The sequence below is a fragment of the Typha angustifolia genome, chromosome 15 (genome assembly GCF_048772165.1).
Source record: "Typha angustifolia cultivar Huaian chromosome 15, ASM4877216v1, whole genome shotgun sequence".
Classification (NCBI taxonomy): Eukaryota; Viridiplantae; Streptophyta; class Magnoliopsida; order Poales; family Typhaceae; genus Typha; species Typha angustifolia.
The window spans coordinates 9,445,144-9,465,281 of NC_133253.1; the positions used below are offsets into that span (position 1 = coordinate 9,445,144).

General features: G+C 37.6%; 2 protein-coding genes across 2 annotated transcripts; both read left to right on the forward strand.

Annotated features, from left to right (window-relative positions):
- Window positions 1-3,861: 3,861 nt before the first annotated feature.
- LOC140777642 (uncharacterized) lies at window positions 3,862-4,324 on the forward strand. Its single transcript, XM_073121893.1, has one exon. The coding sequence runs from the start codon at window positions 3,973-3,975 to the stop codon at window positions 4,174-4,176; it is 204 nt and encodes a 67-aa protein (XP_072977994.1). The 5' UTR covers window positions 3,862-3,972; the 3' UTR covers window positions 4,177-4,324.
- A 151-nt stretch (window positions 4,325-4,475) lies between these two features.
- LOC140777641 (zinc finger CCCH domain-containing protein 40-like) lies at window positions 4,476-19,042 on the forward strand. The gene is made up of 4 exons (XM_073121892.1): window positions 4,476-6,837; window positions 8,564-8,833; window positions 11,567-11,790; window positions 17,953-19,042. Exons 1-4 carry the CDS (start codon window positions 6,733-6,735, stop codon window positions 18,773-18,775), a joined length of 1,422 nt encoding a protein of 473 aa, XP_072977993.1. The 5' UTR covers window positions 4,476-6,732; the 3' UTR covers window positions 18,776-19,042.
- Window positions 19,043-20,138: the final 1,096 nt, after the last annotated feature.

Below are 20,138 nucleotides of genomic sequence, written 5' to 3' on the forward strand. Positions count from 1 at the left end.
TATTTGCCGCTTGACTTGTCTCTCCGCCTTGCTTGTGGTGCCCCATTTCGCAAGGATGTTGCTCTTGTCGACCCGCTCTGATACCACTTGTCACGGACTAACTCTTTGAGATAGACAAAGACCGCGCGATACTCAACTTTCAAGTAGCAAAGTTAGGTCAGCCGTTCACTTCACAAGCGATGCACCTGTTTTTGGATTGCGACAAAGCAAAGACAAGCAAAATACAATGTTTGGCAAACAAGTTTGCGATTCTCTATTAATTGGAAAAGAAGTTACAAGACATGCCAACGACAAGAAATTTAAAGGGGCAGGATAGCCATCGAGGGCAAAATGAACACCATTGAACCAGTGGCACTTCGGTTGCGAAGCTGGCTCACTTAATTCTTCTCGATAGTTCTCCTATACTACTAAGTATGAGCATCCCCTATTCTGCAACCTGGGGGGTTCAAAGGTCTTGTGGGGCGTTACGTTTTGAAAGTAAGCCCCTTTTGGGTTTTGACTTATGAGTTTTATAGGCACGTGCGGGGAAAAACCCAAACTAGTGTTGCGACGACACTAATATTGCGATCCCAAGGTTGCTTCGCAAGGAGCTCTTGAAGGAAACCAAAAGACACTCAAAAACATGCAAAAGACATGGGGTTGGCATCCCATTTACATACTCAAAAAGCGAAAAATACAATAGGACCGACATTGTGAACAAAACGGTCCTAACAATACGCTATTCACTAGGACATATGTAGTGAATTATTATCATATAATTTCCATCAGCTAGAAGGATATTCAGTTTGAATGGATGTTGATATACCCTTAGTACATGGTAAAGTAAAATTATAACTGAGATACCCTTAGCATATTGTAGCATATGGTTTGAGCCTTTGGTAGGAGTGTGAGACCAAATACTATGTATAGATCATGCATAGTGGTCTAGTAAGATTGTGATATTTAGAATTGACATTGATAATTAAAGTGTAGAGAAATGCATTGAACCTATCATACTATATCATATATGATTATCGATTGAAACAAGGGCTGCGACCTGTTGATAAAAAAATATATAATTATCGAGTAGTTATCATACATCATATGTGTTTGCATCTAGTACTATTATAATATGGTCATTGTTATCATGCATCATATATTATTTTATTTGAGAATGTTATAATATAATTGTATCACATGAAATATGTACTATTGATGAGATATTTACATGCTCATCATAGCATGATGTTTCTTATATATTTATACATTATTGATGATACATTTACATACTCATTCATAACATATGTTTCTTTCTTACTTATATTATATTATTAAGTATATAATTTATTTCATATTTATCCTGATTTAGAGTAATGTCTATTCACTAAATCTAAGCTTATAACTTTTTTTATTTTTTTAAACCTCAGAAAAGTGATACTTGATGGCAAATTGAGAAATCATGAATAAACATTGTATAACAAAATGAAGTGAGCTAAAAGTTAGTGATGTAGGTAATAGTTACATAGGAATTGAGGTGTATTGCTGCTACATCATTATATCTCACTAGACTTGATCAAACGGCCCAACACGCCCATGCCTGTCCCGGTTTGGACCGGGCTAAGCCCGGCCTGGACCAGGTTTTGGCTCAGCCCGTCTCAAGCCCGAACTACCCATGGGCGGCCCGGCCCAAGCCCGAACTACCCATGGGCGACACAGGCCAACCCTTTGCCCGCCCGACCTGGCCTAGAAGCCCACCTATTTGGCCCGCAACTAGGCTCGCCCATTCTGTTACAGTAATTTGCCCGTTCTGCTATAGTAAAAACCAACAGAAATTTTAGTACTGTACCGTTTTACATTTTTTTTAAGCACACCTTTAAATTTTTTTGATTTATTATTGTTATTTTTTAAATGGAGGAACATAAATATTTTTTTTTAAAAAGCTAATAGTAAAAAAATTCTAAAAATAGCTAAAATGTGTGTCATGTCAGATTTTATAATAATTAGTATCATTGATATATATATATATATATATAAATTGACTCTTGTGCAAAAAGGTCTATTAGGATTTTAGAATGATTTACTTATAGAACAAATTATTTTGGGTATAGATTTATTTTTATACGACCAACCTCTCTATCCTATCATAAGCTGGCAGGTGCATGCGGCTGATGGACTTGTGTTATATTTCAACATATGTCTAAATAAGACCATGTCATCAAGTTTTTACTATATTGGGCCTCCTTAAAAACTTATCTACTGATCTCATTTATCAACGAAACTTAATAACCTAGAAGGGTCTCTTTTTAACCACTTTATATAACATGTCATAAGCTGTCTAGAAAATTGTTTGAACTGTTCATCATTTTTAGATAGAAGTGAAATTTTGAAATAGTCATTGATTTGCTCTTTTTGGTAAATTTTGAACCGTTCAGCATCAGGTTGCGTCACACTCTTTGCAGAAACAAGCAATTAACCTTTGCATGTACATCAACCCCATTACAACTGGGATCTACTCGTCATCCCTGCCATGTTTGCTTCGTCAGACACTAACCAGATCTTGGCGAAGACTTCATCAGTCCTCAGATCGACCATGAACTTTACAGCAGCCACCATACCAAGATCTTGGCGAAGTTGACGAAGTTGGCAATCCCTAACTTTACTGGCCCCAAGGAAAGTAGAAGTTCACAACCATTCCACTGGCATATGCGTGCCAAAGCTGGGAGCTAGTTCAAGCATTTTGATCACAATGTCCTTCAAAGGAATATTTGTAACAATATACTCAGTAATAGGAAGGCCTTGAAAGGCTCTTGTGCCATCTGCAACTTGCAACTTATAAATGGCGGATCCAAAGCTCTCCTCTCTATTCCAACATCCTTTATTTAGTTCCTTTGTCGGTTCACCATATATGATCATGAAGAAATTCTCACTATCTTTTCAAAGAATGCAGCAAAGAAAGAGTTCTCAAAGGATTAAAAAAAATGACAGTCCCCCAAATAATCTATGCCACCGCCATGCCATCACTAAAGGAGGCGGCCATTGGCTTGCATCTGGACCATGAGGATTTTGGCCAGGTTGAGCTTCACCTAGTTTAAATATAAGAAAGTGTAGTGGAAACGTTCAGCGCTTACTACCTTTAATTTTCCGCTAACTAGTTTAGCGTTTATCTTAGCAGCTTATGGCTTAAAAAAAAAGATTAAGGTTTTGAGTTTGGTAGGTGAATTATATTGATAAATAAATTTTTGAGAAGATCTATTTTGACTAAAAACTCGAATTCTGCTGCTAATCCATATACATATATACTAAGGACCGATAGAGAAATAAGATTTATGTCGTACGAAGCTCAGATATATATCGGATCGAGTCGGATATTATTCGACCCGTTTTCACTCATCCAAAGAGATCTTTCCAGAAGCTATCAAGCAGTTAACAGTCTTGATTGCGACTATTTTTGCACCAAGACGATTTTGTTATCTCTTTTTGAGGATTTAGCAAAGTCGATAGTCCGAGTCGGAGAAGTCGCTTTCTAGAATGCACTAGACGGCTTGACTTAACGGCGAAAATATCTAGTTCTAGAAACTCGTGGGATAGAAAGGGATCCTATACTCTACAGACAATCGACTATCCCAATAACTACCCAAACCGGGGGTTTGCCCATCAAACACGATTTGCTCATGGGTCAACGTTGGCCACTTGGCATGAAAAGGAAAAAAAAATCTGTAAAAATAGTAATACGGCGACGAGTTAGATAAGACTATCATGATTTAAATTGAAAAAATATATATAAATCTATGCGTTAAGAACTGCAAAATTTCAGTTTTAACTTTTTAAATTAATTAGCTCTGTTTAATTTTTCTTAATTAATTAGTTATCGAATATAGTAGAAGGAGCCATGCATAGGATCCCAGAACTTTCCTTTCCTATATAAACTTCCGCCGAGGTGAGATCACCGAGCGAGCGAGAGGCGCGAGAGAAGAAGGGAATAATACTGGAAACATGTGCTTGGTGGTGTTGTGCGACGAGGAGGAGAGGGTGCTGGGGAGGCAAGAAGCACCGGGGCGGTGCCCATACTGCGGGGGGACGGTGGTGGCCACCGACGTGGAGAGCTCCTGCCGGCTCTGCTTCGTGCCGCTCTGTTTCAAGGCGAAGAGGAGGTTCCACTGCACCCTCTGTTCTCGCCGTTTGGTCACTTATCCTTGATCAATCTTAATTAAATAGCTCTTGTTATATATGTTCTCTTCTTGCTTTTCTTTAATTTTGGATCCCCTCCTTTGTTTCTGTTTGATTGGGCATGGGCGTGAAATAATTTGCTTCAAGGATCAACTCATCACTTAATTTGTTCTTGAAAGCCCAAAAGAAAGAGAAGAAAGGAGGAGTACAAAGAACATCGGCAAGAGACTCCTCCTCTGGGCTCTGGCCTCTGGCCTCCTCCTCCTTTTGAGATGGCCTCATGGAGCAACAAGCATCACAGCCGTGGCCACCGTTCTCGTACCTCTTACTGTTGGCCTCTGCTTCAATTGCTTCTCTTGCTCCATGATAGATCCACTGTTCTATTTCATCCCCTCTATAACCAAACAAAAAAGAAAAAGAAAGGAAAGTTGGTATACGTACGTAACCATGGTTGGATTCTTTCTAGGATAGCTTTACTCGCCATAAGACACGTGCCTGACAATTGGGATTGCCTCACGGACGTGTTAAAAGCTAGGGGGGTGTTTACTTGTTAGTGTTATCGAACCGAACAGGATCGACCCGAGCTCTATTCAAGCTGCTTGGAATTAGTTTCGAGCCTTGAATTGATTAAATTTAATTCGAGCTGAACTCTGAGCCTATTTTGAGATGCTTTGATACATATAATTAGTCACATACGGTACTTTGTAAGCTCTTTTTTTTTTTGCCCCAGCAGCGTAACACATATAAATAAATAAAAATAAAAAGCACAAGCCAATCTGGTGCTCTGCAGTCTTTTTTTTTTCCTCACTCTTCTAACGTCGTCTTAAGCCAAACAAATGCTAACCTCCTGTATAGATACAAAAGTTATTATCTTAGTGACTGACTTCCACTCATTTTTTATTTTATATTATCTCTTATCTGTCAATCTTCTGTTTACTCTCTCTTATCCATAGTTTTTGATGATAGTTACTTATCCTCAGATCATTATTAGATGACGCCACCATTAGACTCGTTGATATAAGCTCTTCATCCTTGCTACTTCAATTTAATTTTATTGTCGTGTGTTTCACCATTACTTTTTATATTCATCTTCGTCGGGTGAATTAGCCGCTGAGGACCTTCATGCAATCTCGCGCTTATTGAAATAGCTTTATCTTATCATCTGCGTCATATCGATACTTTTCACTAACTCCCTAGGCCTCTCATTTAGTTTTGTTGGTGATCTTTTTACCGTCATTCCCAGCTTCATTACCGGCCATCATCGTATCGTTCCCACATCGTTACAATCCAAGCACATTTCATTCCATGAAGCAAAGCTTTTGATACCCTTTGTTTGATCTCTACATGATAGCCAACCATGGAGATTTATCTTTTTATTTTAGATGCTGTGTGGAAAAGTTGACTAACATGTCAGCATAAGAATTACGTGGAGAGCAGTTACGAGCATTTCAAGTAAGCTTTTTATTAGATATTCTTCCTTTTTATTTCTCTACATCATCGCCCGTTGCCGCATGCCGACTTTCTCTCTCCTCACTCTCTAACCATTTTGTCCAGGGACTTTACCCTTCCCTCCCCTAGAGCCCCACTTTCGCTAAAGAGATGAGAGAGTCTTTCTCTTTTCTTCTCTTTCTTTGGCTTGTTCGCGTGCTACAATGAAGAGCGGGTCCTTTGACTCCACCATTCGTCCTCATTGTCGACTTTCTTCCATGTGTCTTATAGCACCTTGCCACCACTATTATGCTGTTGTCATTGTTGCTACTTCTCCTCTTTTTCGTTATGACAGAGAAGAGATCGACCATTCCTTTCCTCATCCTTTCTCGCTTATGCTATTTGTGGCTACCCTACCTTTAAGAAATTTATGCAAAAGCAAAATATGCTTTTTATTTAAATATATATTTAATTATGATTAATTAGATTTAAGTAATTGGAAGATATTTTTGAAAGAAATACAGTGGCAATTATGATATTTAAATTTTTTTAAGGGACAATTATGTATGGATCCCCCCACCCTGCTACACCCCCTATCCTTCCTACCCCCGAAACTTTTATAAAACATAAAAGAATAAAAGAGAGTTTTGACCAAACTAGACTTATTCTAATTTATTTTTATCAAAATAAATAATTTCTCAAACTTATTATCGACTGGGGTTTAATTTACTATAGCCCTAATAAAAATGCTGAACTAATCAGCATTTTATCTCTAACTAAAATGCTAATCAGTTTAACATTTGTGTTTGGTCCTGAAATACTGATCAGTTCAGCTGATCAGCGTTTTATCTATATAAATTTTTTTAACTTAATTTTTTAGTAGTTAATAAAAAAAATTAACAAATGATAAAAGTGCTGATTAGTTTAGCAGCTATAGTGAATTAAATTCTATTTCTTAATAAATTTAAGAGATAGTCTATTTTTGAAAAAACTAAAAATAAAAATAGGTCTAGGTCAAAAACTCAACAAAAGATGGATAGGATCGTTCGCGTAGCCGGCTGAGCAGTGATCACGCGGGTACCTGACCACGCCCTTGGTTCAAATAGAGAAGACTCCAAGTTTCAGAGTTTTAACCCTCTCGTGTTTCTCTCTCGTTCGATGGCTCATCGGCTGCTGAGAGATGCGCAAGCGGAAGGTTGGGAACGGTCGGATTTTCCCCTAATCTGCGAGTCCTGCCTCGGCGACAACCCCTACGTCCGGATGGTACGTTATCTCTCTTTCCCCTTTCTAGTATCTCTCTCTCGATTAGCGAATCGAAGTCTAAGAGTCGAAATCTTACTCACTTCCTCAGGGGAATCAAACCCTACCCTTAATTTGCTTTGATATGTCCTTTATGAGGCGAAAGGAGACTTTTTGATTGGTTTCTGCGTCACTGGGATTTCAAGCTTTGTTTCTGAGTAATTTGTTCTTTGCGAATCAAAATAGGGGGATTTCGTGCTTTTCTCCGTGCTATTCTCCGTGCTAAGGGAGCATTGCTTGATTACTTATGATGCCGCTAAGAATGATCAACAAACCTAACGGAAGTGAAGACAATAGATAAGAGAAAACCCCTGAACTAAGATGATAGAACTTGAATTATTTAGATAAAACTTAAGATTCATTTATGTGATCAATCCACACTTACTTAAGATAGCTTGGGACACTCTTCAATCATAAATATTGTTCATATATTAAAAGGTTTGTTTTGAAAACATGGAAAAGGAGAGCTGCCCTTGGTTTGTATAGCTTGTTAAGCATCCATGGCTGAATGGTTAAACCTATACTAAGGATTTTTTGGGGAAGCTGGATAGCCAAATGTACATACTTTTTCAAATTCGTATAGCATTTTAACCATAATTCTGACCCAAATGATCTTGGACTTGTTGAAAAGAATATGGGAGAATGTCCAACTGTTATTCTGGTGGTTTTCCCAAATTCTATCATTTAAGAATCCACAAATCAAGCATCAAAAGTGGTCAGAAGCTACTCCAGTGCGGAGATAATTTGTATTATGCCATTACCTGACAGCTTCAAATGGATCACATATTAACTTCCTTTCTCTGAAGATGTTGAAGAAAAGAGTCTTCGCATGGATAGCCAAACTAAGATGAGATTTGAGTTTCCATGTACTTAAAATTATTCTGCAGTGATTAAGCCAGCCTTATGACTTAGCAGCTATTTACTGAAAATGCTTGAATGGCTTCTAGTAAGTTATTACAATTGCGTCACTCAATGTTACTTTTGACCATTAGAGACATGTTAGTGTTAACGTGGTGATTTGAAAACTTCTATCAGTGACATTGGTTCTGCAGTCTAGATGACATGACATCCTTATTCGAGAGACTTTGCCTCTTCAAGCAGGTTATTGTTCAGGCAGAAGATAATCTAGGAGATTCATGCATTCTTTGTTTTAGTAAACCCATATATCCTTGCTTTTTAGGGGCAAATAATAATTTGTCCTCAAGTACGGAAACATTTGTCTGCAAGAACTGGTTGCATTCGTTCTGATGAAATCTAGAACCAGTTGACAACATTAGTAGTTTCCCCAACGGCATAGATTGCACACTTGCCCCATAATACCTAGCTGAAAGGTGCCTTTTTATCCAGTTGATAGTTAATACTTCTTTTGTGTTTCCTTCTCTAGTTGAGATTATTCCAATTTGTTGTAAATGGTCACAATTATAATTTCTACTGCTTTAGTATGTTGTCTCATGTTCTGCACATGGTTTGGACCACTGGTCATAATTTCTAAGTGGTCATAATTATAATGCTCCTGCATTTCATTGTCTTTTCTAAAGCTTGAAGTTTTGGGGATTTGTCCTAGCATGATCTGTAATTGGGAGTCTAACACTTGTGTAGTGATCTTATAGTTTTTAGTAAGTTGATTTGATCATTAAGTATGTGATTTGGGAATGGTTTTTAAATTTCGATCTTTTCCTTGATTTCTCAGACCAGGGCAGATTATGACAAGGAGTGTAAAATCTGCACCCGTCCATTTACAGTCTTCCGCTGGAGACCTGGTCGTGATGCAAGGTACAAAAAGTCAGAGGTCTGCCAGACATGCAGTAAGCTGAAGAATGTGTGCCAGGTCTGTCTCTTGGATCTTGAATATGGGTTGCCAGTTCAGGTTCGAGACACTGCTCTAGCTATCAATTCCAATGATGCTATCCCAAAGAGTGATGTGAACAGGGAATTCTTTGCTGAAGAGCATGATCGGAGGGTATGTTGGCATTACTTACCTTTATCTTTTACTCATGTACTCTACACATTGTTGTTATACATCTCATTCTATTCTATTAGTTTCTGCTATAGACAATTTTGCTCCTAGCTTTGCTGTCACCTTCACATAGCGGTGCACATGCAATCACATGATAGTCAAATTATAAAAGCAGAAAAGATGGAGAAAGAAAGACCAATGAGTCTTTTCAGCTGCTACTAGTGATGGCTGGCTTGTTGTTAAAGCAAAAGAGACTTTTGTGTTAGTCTATTTATGGGTCAAAAATAAGAAAATAAAGTTGACAACTAAGATTGCCTTGCCGCTAGTACATGCCATGCCAGTTGGCACGGCTAAAAAGAAAGAGAAGAAAAGGAAAGGATAGAGGAGAAAAAAGAGAAAGAAGAGAGGAGAATAAAGAGAAAGGAGAGATGGAGACTACTTACAATGCTGTTGTCCCCCTATCCCCTGCCCTCGCTCGTTTTCGTTTCGTCGTGCCCTAGCATTGGGAGGAAAAGACGAATGAAGAAGATGACCCAAATGGGTCAAAATAAAAAAGATCCGCTTTGCGGATATAACCTAAGTAGCGGATGATCCACAACTTAAGTTTGATTCACAAAGCGGATCGTTTTAATTCAACCCACTTCCATGTAGTCTTCTTCCTTCTTGGGCTAGAGGATGCAAAGGGCGATGGCAAGATAACAGCGAGCGGAACACTGCTACAAGGCGAGAGAAGGGTGTTATGGCACCTCTCGTGCCATGTGTTGATTGGCACAACCATCCTTTTGATGACATCATCCACCGTAATCGGAGGGCGAGCACATAATTCACAACAGTAGAGAAATGCATTACTAAATACTTGAAGTGTGTATCATGATTAGAATGTATTTTTTTTGTTCTATCCTGTATGATTAGAATGGATTTTTTTCATCATATACATTAGAGAAATGCATTACTAAGCAACTTCAAGTGTGTCTGTCTTTGTCGTATATTTGCAGTTCTCTTGGGCCTTGTGGATATAATGGTTATTTCCTGTCATGACTTTTGCTAGATAAGTTGTCTCATGTTGCAATGTTAATTGTGTTTTTGTAGTCTGTACAAGAGATGTTGCCTGATATTTCTTTAGAGTTTCTATTAGGTTCTTTTGATTTGAGTTCACTTGATAGGCTTAGAAGATTTTAGCACTTTTAATGTGATTAAATAAGACTACCACTGAGTTGATATGTCAATTTTTGATTTTTTTTTGTCTAAATATATGTATTAAAATTTAAAATCTACATTACAATGTTTTATCTTTAGATTATTTTTGTAAATAACTTATTTTATTAAAGATAAAACAACAGTTGAGTATAAATATTATTCAACACATAATATGATTGAATACATTCATTAAATTAATATTAATGATTAAACACTCCATAATATAATTGAACACATAATAACATTCAATACATAATTGATAATAATTCAATAATTAAAACTAATATATAGTTGAACGTAGAATGACGAGGAGGATCAAAGACTTTATTTGCTAGCACAAGAATAACATGGGAATGTTGCGTTAAATACTGTCGATATTCTTTAAAACTTATCCATTGATAATATTGCTCGTTATAACATCTCACATAGTTCTCATAGAAATGAGAATTTCATAATTCTTCGATGATATGATATGGATATTAAATATACACGGGAACGACCGGCACAGGCACAGACACACCATAAGCATATGCAGATTGTAGATATGGAGTATAATAAGGGTGTTGTGGCTCTGGTGGGTGTAATTGATATGATGATAATGATGATGAACTCATATCATTCTGTAGGCGTACCTCTTCTAATGTCCTACTACATATAGACTCAAGTCCTTCCTTCATCTGACTATAATCATATTGAACTTGAGATGGTCCCTTTCCTTTCTTCTGTCTCTGATAAATTTAGCTTTGTGGTTGTCTAGGTCTAGCAAATGAATTGTCATTCCAATTTTAAAAAATGATAAATAAATTGTCATTTTAAAAATGACAAATAAGTTATCATTTTAAAAATGACAAATGATAAAATTTAATTGATGGAAATAAGAAAAAGTTAAAAAGATGGGTTTTACATGTTATATCATGTTTGTTAAGAAAATAAGTAAAGTTGATTTGATAAAAATTGATGAAAATATAAATTTTTTTAAAAAAAGTCTCCACATTGGCACATGACCGATACAAAGCTGTGTCGAACGGCACGTGGCTGTGCCAGACCGGCACAGATCGGCACAGCACGCGTGCTGGTTGGCACGCCCCCGTACCGATCGGCACGGGCGTGCCGACCAGCACTTGCCGTGCCAGTAGAGGCTCCTGCTTGTATGAGGTCTTGGGGAGGGCTAGATGTATGCAAAGCACAAGCTATACTTGCAATTGTCCTTAATAAGTATCATGATTAAAGGACACTCTGAACCGGGAGATTTTAGGTGTTCTTTTCCTTCAAAAAGAATTTCTTTTTCGACTGTAATGTCCAAGAGAGATTTCCTGATTACATATCTGATGGAGCTATTGCTATTATTTTCTTAGTGGCTTTTCTTCTTGTTCACATCTATCTAGTATTGCAATACTGTTGTCATAGTCAAATCACAATCTTGGTGCTTACTGTTCATCTATTTCTAGTGGCACTGTCTTCTCTTATTTTATCCAGTGTTTATGAAGGAATGGTCATTGTTGACTCACTACCTTTGACAAATATTACTTTCTTTCACAGGCCAGAGCTGGAATAGATTATGAGTCTTCATATGGAAAGGTGCGGCCCAGTGATACCATCTTGAAGCTTCAGCGGACAACACCATATTACAAGAGGAACCGTGCACATGTTTGTAGTTTCTATGCGCGTGGTGAATGCACACGTGGTGCTGAATGTCCCTATAGGCATGAGATGCCTGAAACTGGAGAATTGTCCAAGCAGAATATCAAAGATCGTTACTATGGGTATGTATGCAACATTTTGATAAGTTGGTTCCTGTCTTTACTTGTATCAGTTATTTGTCTCATTTTTTTATGGAACTCTATATCTGTTATTACTTTTATTCTTCGGTGATTGAACATTAGAACAGTCTACTGGTTCTTTCCCTGTTCTTTAAATCTTTTTGGTATTTGGGATCCATGTTATCAGTACTGAATACATAAATGTCATAAGAGCATTGGTGTCTTATTGACCAAATCATGCAAGTTTCTTCTGCATGTATCTCCTTTATGCTGTTGTAACTATCCATTATATGCAAATAACAACTAGGATCCTTGATCAATAGGACATAAGAATCACAGGCCTGAATTCTGTAGGATTGGCTCTTGCATAATTAGGACTGGTTGAAAGTATGACTAGATACATTGATAACTTGACTACAAGCGTGTTTGGTTGCTGGGAAGTGAAAACTAGAGAAAGTGATCTGGGGAGTGAAAGTTCTAGGAAGTTATTTCCTAGTGTTTGGTGAGAATAGAGAGTGTGATATTGGAACGAATATCTTAACACTTTTTCTTGTTTGGTTGAGGATAGTGAGACATGTAGCGCATCACAACTTCAAAAGCCAACAATAAGATTATATATCCAATAGAGTAGAGTGTTGGAAAGAATTTACAGACTTTGATAATCTCTGTTATGTTGTTGTGCTGCTTGTGCATAAAGGAGGAAAGAGAAGGAATTGCACAATTGTTATTAGAGAAGGGATGGGTTGAGATGGGTTTTAGAAACTTAGTGGTCACATGCAAAGCATGTGATAGGAGTGAAAACGGATTAGATACGGACCGGATAGTGCTCATCTCATATGCAGGCTGCCTAGGCACTAGAAAGAGCTAGGTGGGCAGGGCAGCCTAATAAGGCAGGCTGACGCTTTGGCCCGCTAGCTAACGAAGCCAGTTAGATGTGGATCGGGTTTAATAACTAACCACTAGCCTACTATATATAAAAGAAAACCAAACCCTTTCGCAGCACTCTCACTCTCTCAATCGCTCCTCTCTCATGTGGTGGCTAGCGAAGGCAGTGAAGGTGTCGAGCGGCGGTGGCAAGCGAAGGTGGTAAGCAGAGGCTAGAAGGCGCCAATGGCAGTGGCAAGCAAATGCGTTGAGTGGCGACGGTAAGCGGCAATGTCAACCGGTGGGAAACCACCAAACTGTGGATTGCCTCATCTTCTCCTCTTCTTTTTCTTCTTTTCTTTCTCTTTTACATTGGAAACCACCAAGCTCTTCTTTCTTTGTGCTTTAACCGATGGAAAAGAGGGAAAGAACTTTAATCAATGGGAAAGAGGCCACGTGCTAACATTGGAAACCACTAGTACCACGAGCATTGGAACTATCAACTATTAATGCATTTCAAACCACCAACTATTAGTATTATTTATACATACTGAATTATAAATTTGTAATTGATTATTTTTATGGTTATGAATTGCTCTATTAAAATTTTATAAATGATATATTAGCATGTATATATATATATATATTATATCATATAGAATTTTTTTATATATTAAAATTGGTAGACTACCTTGGTGTCCGTCTTGGCGCCCGCCTTTCTCCTAGGTGCTAGGCGGTGAAGTGCCAACCACAGCCGTCTTTCAATACGCACTTTAGTTCCAATTAGACTCGATTTCGAACCTAAAGATACATTCCTTTTCTAAACCATAGAAAAGGGTGTAATATTTACTGGACTTGACACATTGATAGGAACAATAAAAATGCATATGGCTATGATAGAAACAACATATATTAATTCTTTAAAAAGTAGAATAAGATAGCTAGTAACCTGTGAATGAACAAAAGAGGATGTATTCATTAGAGGATAATATCCATCACATATGGAAGATAAATTAATAGGTAAGATAATGAAACAACTAGGAATAAAAGATCCAGCATCTGAGGAATAATAACAAATGAGACAATAGATACTGGATCCAACAAAGAATGTTGCACTAATGAGAGAAGTGTCGGGAAAATATTATGATTTAGGAGCTAGAAGGTTAATTAGGAAAATATATGATAAAATGGGATAAACTGAGAATAGAAAAGAAAACAAGCAATTTGTTCTTCTAACATAAAAACAAGCAATTTTATATGCACTGACTACTGCAAATTATTATTGTTTTTATTCTCCTTGGGCATCTTTCAAGAGGGTTTCCTTGCATTGTAAATGACAACGCTCTAAGAGATGTCGACGGAGTAGTAATCGACACCACTGCACTGTAGCTTTTGAGAACTTGGCAATGTACTCGTCAAAATATCAAGCTGGCATTTTTCCAAGCAAGTTATAGGCAACAAACAAAAAGAAAGATATTGAGTTTGAGAAAGAGAGATTATGAGCTGTAGTGAGCGAGATACAGATTTATGACCAAGATCTATGAGTAGAAAACTATTTTGATTGAGTAAAGAGGCAAATTTTTTGACAAACATTAGGACAAATAGTAAGAAAAAACCATCTTTCAGGCTAGAGAAATGATGATGAACAAGTAAAATAATATTAGACCAACATCTTGAACCAAAGGATTCACTATTGTGATGAAAGCTAGGCCCAAGGTTCAAAAAATTGGGAAAAAACGATACGTATCGGCCGTATCGACCACTCGGATTGAATCAGGCTATTTTTAATTACATAAAATTCTAAATATTATTTTAAAAATTCAAAGAATTTAAAATAAAAAAAGAGAAAAATTAGAAAATAATAATTACTCACATATGAAGTCTAAAAGCCTAAAAGAAATACTTAAAACTACTGCAACGAAGGAGAGAGAGAGTGGAAGAAACAAAAAGAAAAATTCTGAGTGAAGAGGAGAGAGGAAAAAAAAAACTACAGCGAAGAATAAGAGGAGAGAAAGAAATTTTAAAAAAAAATCACACTTGAGATCATCGGAGTTGGATTTGCGTCGGTGGAGTTTACCAAAGCTGAATTTGTGCGTTGGAGAAGCAATAACCATAGTAGGGAGAGAAAGAGAGAAATAGTGAAAGAGAGAAAAAGAGAGAAATAGTGAAAGAGAAATTGTGAAAGAATCAAGCTACAAAACGAACACTACGTTAAATTGAAAGCAACCATACAGGCGGAGAGGTCAGAGAGGTGATGGCGATAGAGGAGTTGAAGACATTGATCAGGTTGAGAGATTTTGGTGGAGGCAGCTACCGATTGGGAAAGAGATTGATAAAGTTAGGGTTAGGGTTAGCAGTGGGTTGCAGGGTTTGATTATTGGTAGGGGTATTTATGTAAGCAATTAAACGGATATCCGTTATCTAGATCCGACTTTTTTCTAAAAAGACTGTACATATCTGGATATTTAACTAAAAGCCCATCCAATTCTAGATCGGGTAGCGGGTCGGGGGTCGGACTTAATTTTCACCCCTATATGTGATAAGTAGTGTTATGAAGTGTCTCTCCTCCGGAGAGAGTGGATTGGCCAAAAATAAGTCTGATAATTTGGGGAAGTTAGATGTTATTCCAATTCACTTCCTGCAACCAAATAATAAAAAGTGGGGCAATTCCAGAAAATAATTATTTAGTTCCCTCATTTCTCAAAGCCCAAACCGGCCCATAGGTGTTCTTGGTAGCATCTTTATATAACTTTCTTTGGACATCCATGTCCAAGACAAGTTAATTAGCATGCATTCTTCTATTATGCTGTTGTAACTATCCATTTTATGCAAATAAAACTAGGATCCTTGATCAATAGGACATAAGAATCACGGACCTGAATTCTATAGGATTGGCTCTTGCATAATTAGGAATTGTTGAAAATATGGCTAGATACATTGATGACTTGATTATAGGGCATGTTTGGTTGTTGGGAAGGTAAAGTAGAGAAAGTGATTTGGGAAGTGAAAGTTCTAGGGAAGTTACTTCCTAGTATTTGGTGAGAATAGAGAGTGTGATATTAGAACTAATATTTTTGCAGTTTTTCTTGTTTGGTTGAGGATGATGAGAAATATAGAGCATCACAACTTCAAATGCCAACAATAAAATGATATATTCAATAGAATAAAGTGTTGGAAAGAATTTACAAAGACTCTGATAATCTCTTTGATGCCGTTGTGCTACTTATGCACAAAGGAGGAAGGAGAAGGGATTGCATGATTGCTATTAGAGAAGAGATGGGTTGAGATGGCTTTTAGAAACTTAACGGTCACATGCAAAACATGTGATTAATAAGTAGGGTTGGGAAGTGGCTCACCTCGGGAGAGAGTGGATGGGGCAAAAATAAGTTTGATAATCTGGGGAAGTTGAAAATGTTACTTTCTAATTCTCTTCCTGCAGCAAAAGAGTAAAAAGTGGGGGCATATCCAAAGAAAATAATTATTTAGTTCTCTCATTTCTCAAAGCCCAAACTTGCCCATAGGTGTTCGTGGTAGCATCTTTATGTTATGTTCTTTGAACATCCTTGTCCAAGGGAAGTTAATTAGCATCTTAAATGATATCATAGGTGTTATGAATTGACCTCAGCTACCCGATCAAGCTCGAATGCGAGGAAGCAGTCCGCACAGTCGGAGGAAAATATTCATTAAATATTCTCTCATAGCTAGAAAATTACAAAAGCAAATGATTTTGTTTTGTATCTTCCTGACCTATGTTTTTGTATTTACGCCCTTTGCAGATTCGAACTGTAACTAGACAAAAATAGGTAGAGTTATGGTGGAGATGAAGATGATGGGTAGTGGTGATCAAGGTCATGATGAAGGTGGACATAGGTTATAGGTAGGGTTTGCAGGAGGTGCTATTAGATGAGGGAAGAGTGGGGAGAAGGTGGTCGGTATCCTAAGGAGGGAAGGTTTGACAGTGATGGAGGCTAGGGATAACCGGCGTTGAGGTGGCACGCAGCTAGGGTTTGAGCGAGGAGGCAGAAGTTCCAGATTAGAGGGGATAAGATAGGTTAACTCAATAATTCATTCCATAATTTCATAATGAGGTTGCCTTCCATATATTTAGATGCTTGCCTATCTACCAAGTAATTAGAGAAACTAGGCCTAATACAAGCTTTCTCGTCGGATGCGTTCAAATAGAGTCAAGCACGTTCGAACGGGCAATTTACATTCTAAGTATGTGTGAATGTATGCAAGCATTCGAATGGGTAACCTAATACAAGCTTTCTCGTTGGGTGCATTCGAATAGGGTCAAGCATGTTCGAACATACAATTTACGTTCTCTGTATACGCGAATGTATGCAAGCATTTGAACTGCTCATTCGAACGCGACATCCAGAATTCTTATTCTTCAAGAAAATTAGAAACCATAACCTACTAAGACTTGACTAAATTATATAAATATAAAAATTAAGATTATCCATCGAGCCTAATGTCTTTCGAGGTGATCCGATTTGATCTGAATCACATCAATGGGCAATTGGGTAATGTTACACGAGAAAAAATAGCAAAAGATGTCGAAAGTTGAATGAACCATCATTCATATAATGATGGGTGAATATTCAGTCATTGATGCGTCAACCCTGTAGGGAGAAAGTACTACATAGAGAGCCAGATTCTTTATGGATGGAACTTTCATCCGCAAAGATATTCTTTTTAGAAATGAAATAGAAAAAAATAATATGCTGCTGACTTTTTTATTCATTATATCTAGGCTCTGTAAATAGTTGCAAAAAGTGATTGATGTCATGATAGCTTAGAGGCTAGAGCTAGAATTAACATTTTATTACAGATTTAGTCTGGATATCAATTATCATTCTCATTTTAGTTAATACAATCTATGAATTTAAGAGTCAAATGAATAGTAAACTATATCTACTCAGTTGGGTTTAGTCAAGTGCCAATCACCTAGTGCAACCTATCCATATTTGTTCTGTTAGGAAATGTAAGCCTGTGGAGCATCAGGTTGCCTATTTTGAAATCTTCTGTAGCCAATTTTTTGCTGTAACAATGTTCATAAACGTTTGTGATATAGTGACTTTAATGCAAATTTAATAGTCTGATAAGCCAAACTAAACCTTTGAGCTATATCAGCATCTGAAATAAGGTCTCTGCAAACCTCTGCACATACAATTGATTTAATTATATTCTTGTCATGAACTCGAGTGTATTGGGGTTCTGTTTGTTTTTCTTTTTTATGAGTTACTTTTGCTGTTTGTAAAGATTTCTTTCCAATGTAATAGCATATCCCCCTTGCAGAGTGAATGACCCAGTTGCTCTAAAGCTCCTAGGTAAGGCAGGTGAGATGCCTTCTCTGACTCCTCCGGATGATGAGAGTATTAGGACCCTATATGTTGGTGGTCTTGATGCCCGTATTATTGAGCAGGATCTGAGGGACCAATTCTATGCTCATGGTGAGATTGAGTCCATCAGAATGGTGCCTCAACGAGCTTGTGCATTTGTAACATACACTACTAGAGAAGCTGCGGAAAAGGCTGCAGAACAGCTTGCTAACAAGCTAGTCATCAAGGGTCTGCGTCTGAAACTGATGTGGGGTAGGCCACAAGTCCCGAAACTGGAGGAAGATGGGGCAGCTGCAAGGGAAGGGCTTGTGTCCCATGGAGGATTGCTTCCTAGAGCTGTTATATCGCAGCAGCAGACTAACCAGGAGCCACAGCCACCAGGCACAGAGGGTCAACATCAACCAGCACTGCACTATTTCAACATTCCGACATTTCCTCCTGCAGAGCGGACTGTCTATCCATCAACGGATCCTCGGAGAATGGGTGCTTTAGTACCCTCTCATGAGGATGGTAACAAAGGGGCATTGGAGAAGCAGCCGCAACCTCAGGTTCAGCTGCAAGCACCAAGCAGTTCCGGTCATGGCTACCCTCCTGTACCACCACCACATTTTCAATCCCAGTATCCACATTACTATCCCCCGTATGGGTACAGGGCCCCTCCTCCTATGACGTACGGACAGCAATATCCTCCATATCAGTCGGCGGTGGCTCCACCCCCTCCACCTCCGCATCCGCCCCAGCAAGCTGCAGTGCAGCAGCGCCCACCAGGACCGCATTGATTGCCCTCTTAATGCTGAATTTCTTTTGGATGCCTTATCTTCCTCCAATATGAGTTCCATTTGATTCTCAGAATCAGACCCCTTATTAATATGTTTCATCTTGGTTGTACTTTTATGATAAAATCAAAGTGCTTGTTGTTTCTCTCATCATACTAGTCAGCGGAAGAGCTATTTGGAAATGAGGATACTGCTCTATTTGGTTACCGAGGCTAGAAGTTCTCTTTTAGTCAAGAGGGCAATTTACAAGTCTAATTTTCTGAGAGTTCATATCTTATTGAAAGTCTGACAGGGCTGGAAGCATTTTACAGTCATAGTTCTTTTTTTCTTTACTTATGATGCTATTATGCTACTATAATAAATCTCCTTCTGCTATCTTACTTAGAGGATCTTTCTTACACTAGTCTTCAATTCTAAGCTGGCTGTATTGAGACCCTTTTTAGGAGAGTCAGTTCGAGTATTTTGCTGCAAGAAACCTGCCATCTTTCTATTTCGATGACAGCTTGAATCTTGCTGTTGATCTCTCTACTCGAATTTAGGTTCATCTGCACGATTCTCTTTGTTTCCTTCAGAAGAATTCTTACATAGGTAAAAAATCTATTCATGATTCATGCATGAAAGATCCCCTAATTCTTGTCTTGTATTGATTGATACCTTATACATTTTGTTGAAACGTTTTTCTTTTCTTTTTCTTTTGTGTTTTAAGATGGAAAAGGCAATCTTCAATGTGAGTGTTATCTAACAGATAAGAGTTCAGTCTAGCATGCGTTTCAGAACTTAGATGAAATTGAAGATGCTGTTATACACTTGAGATAATTGAAGTATGGCTGTTAGAAAGGAATTCACTTAATTCCGTATTCTTCCTATTATTTTTTGTTTTAAAGAAGTCAGAATTTAATAGTGTTCTAATTAGCGTTCGAATTTGAAATCATGAGTACTCGAGTCCTTTTTAACCATTTTAGCATACCTCATTGGCAGTCTTCCTAAGGTTAATTAGGCCGTCCGGATTTGAAATCATAGATAGTCACAAGAGCCACTTTTAAGTATAACCCCATTGGAATATCCTTTCAAAGATTAGTGACACTTACACCCCCTTAATTGTCAGTTTCAACATATTCTAAGCATAGTTATCAGAACTGACCCGGACATTGAACGATTAGGGGTCCGATCACTGGGTTATTGGTTCACTAGTAAGGTTGCTAGTTTTTTAAAATATTTAAATAATTTATAAATATATCTAAATAACTCTCTCTGTATATAAAAGTAGTATAATTGTATGTATATTCCTCAAAACAAATGTTATTTATATAGATACCCTTGTGGTTACTTTCAAGTTAAGTTATTTAATATAAAAGGATAAAAATAC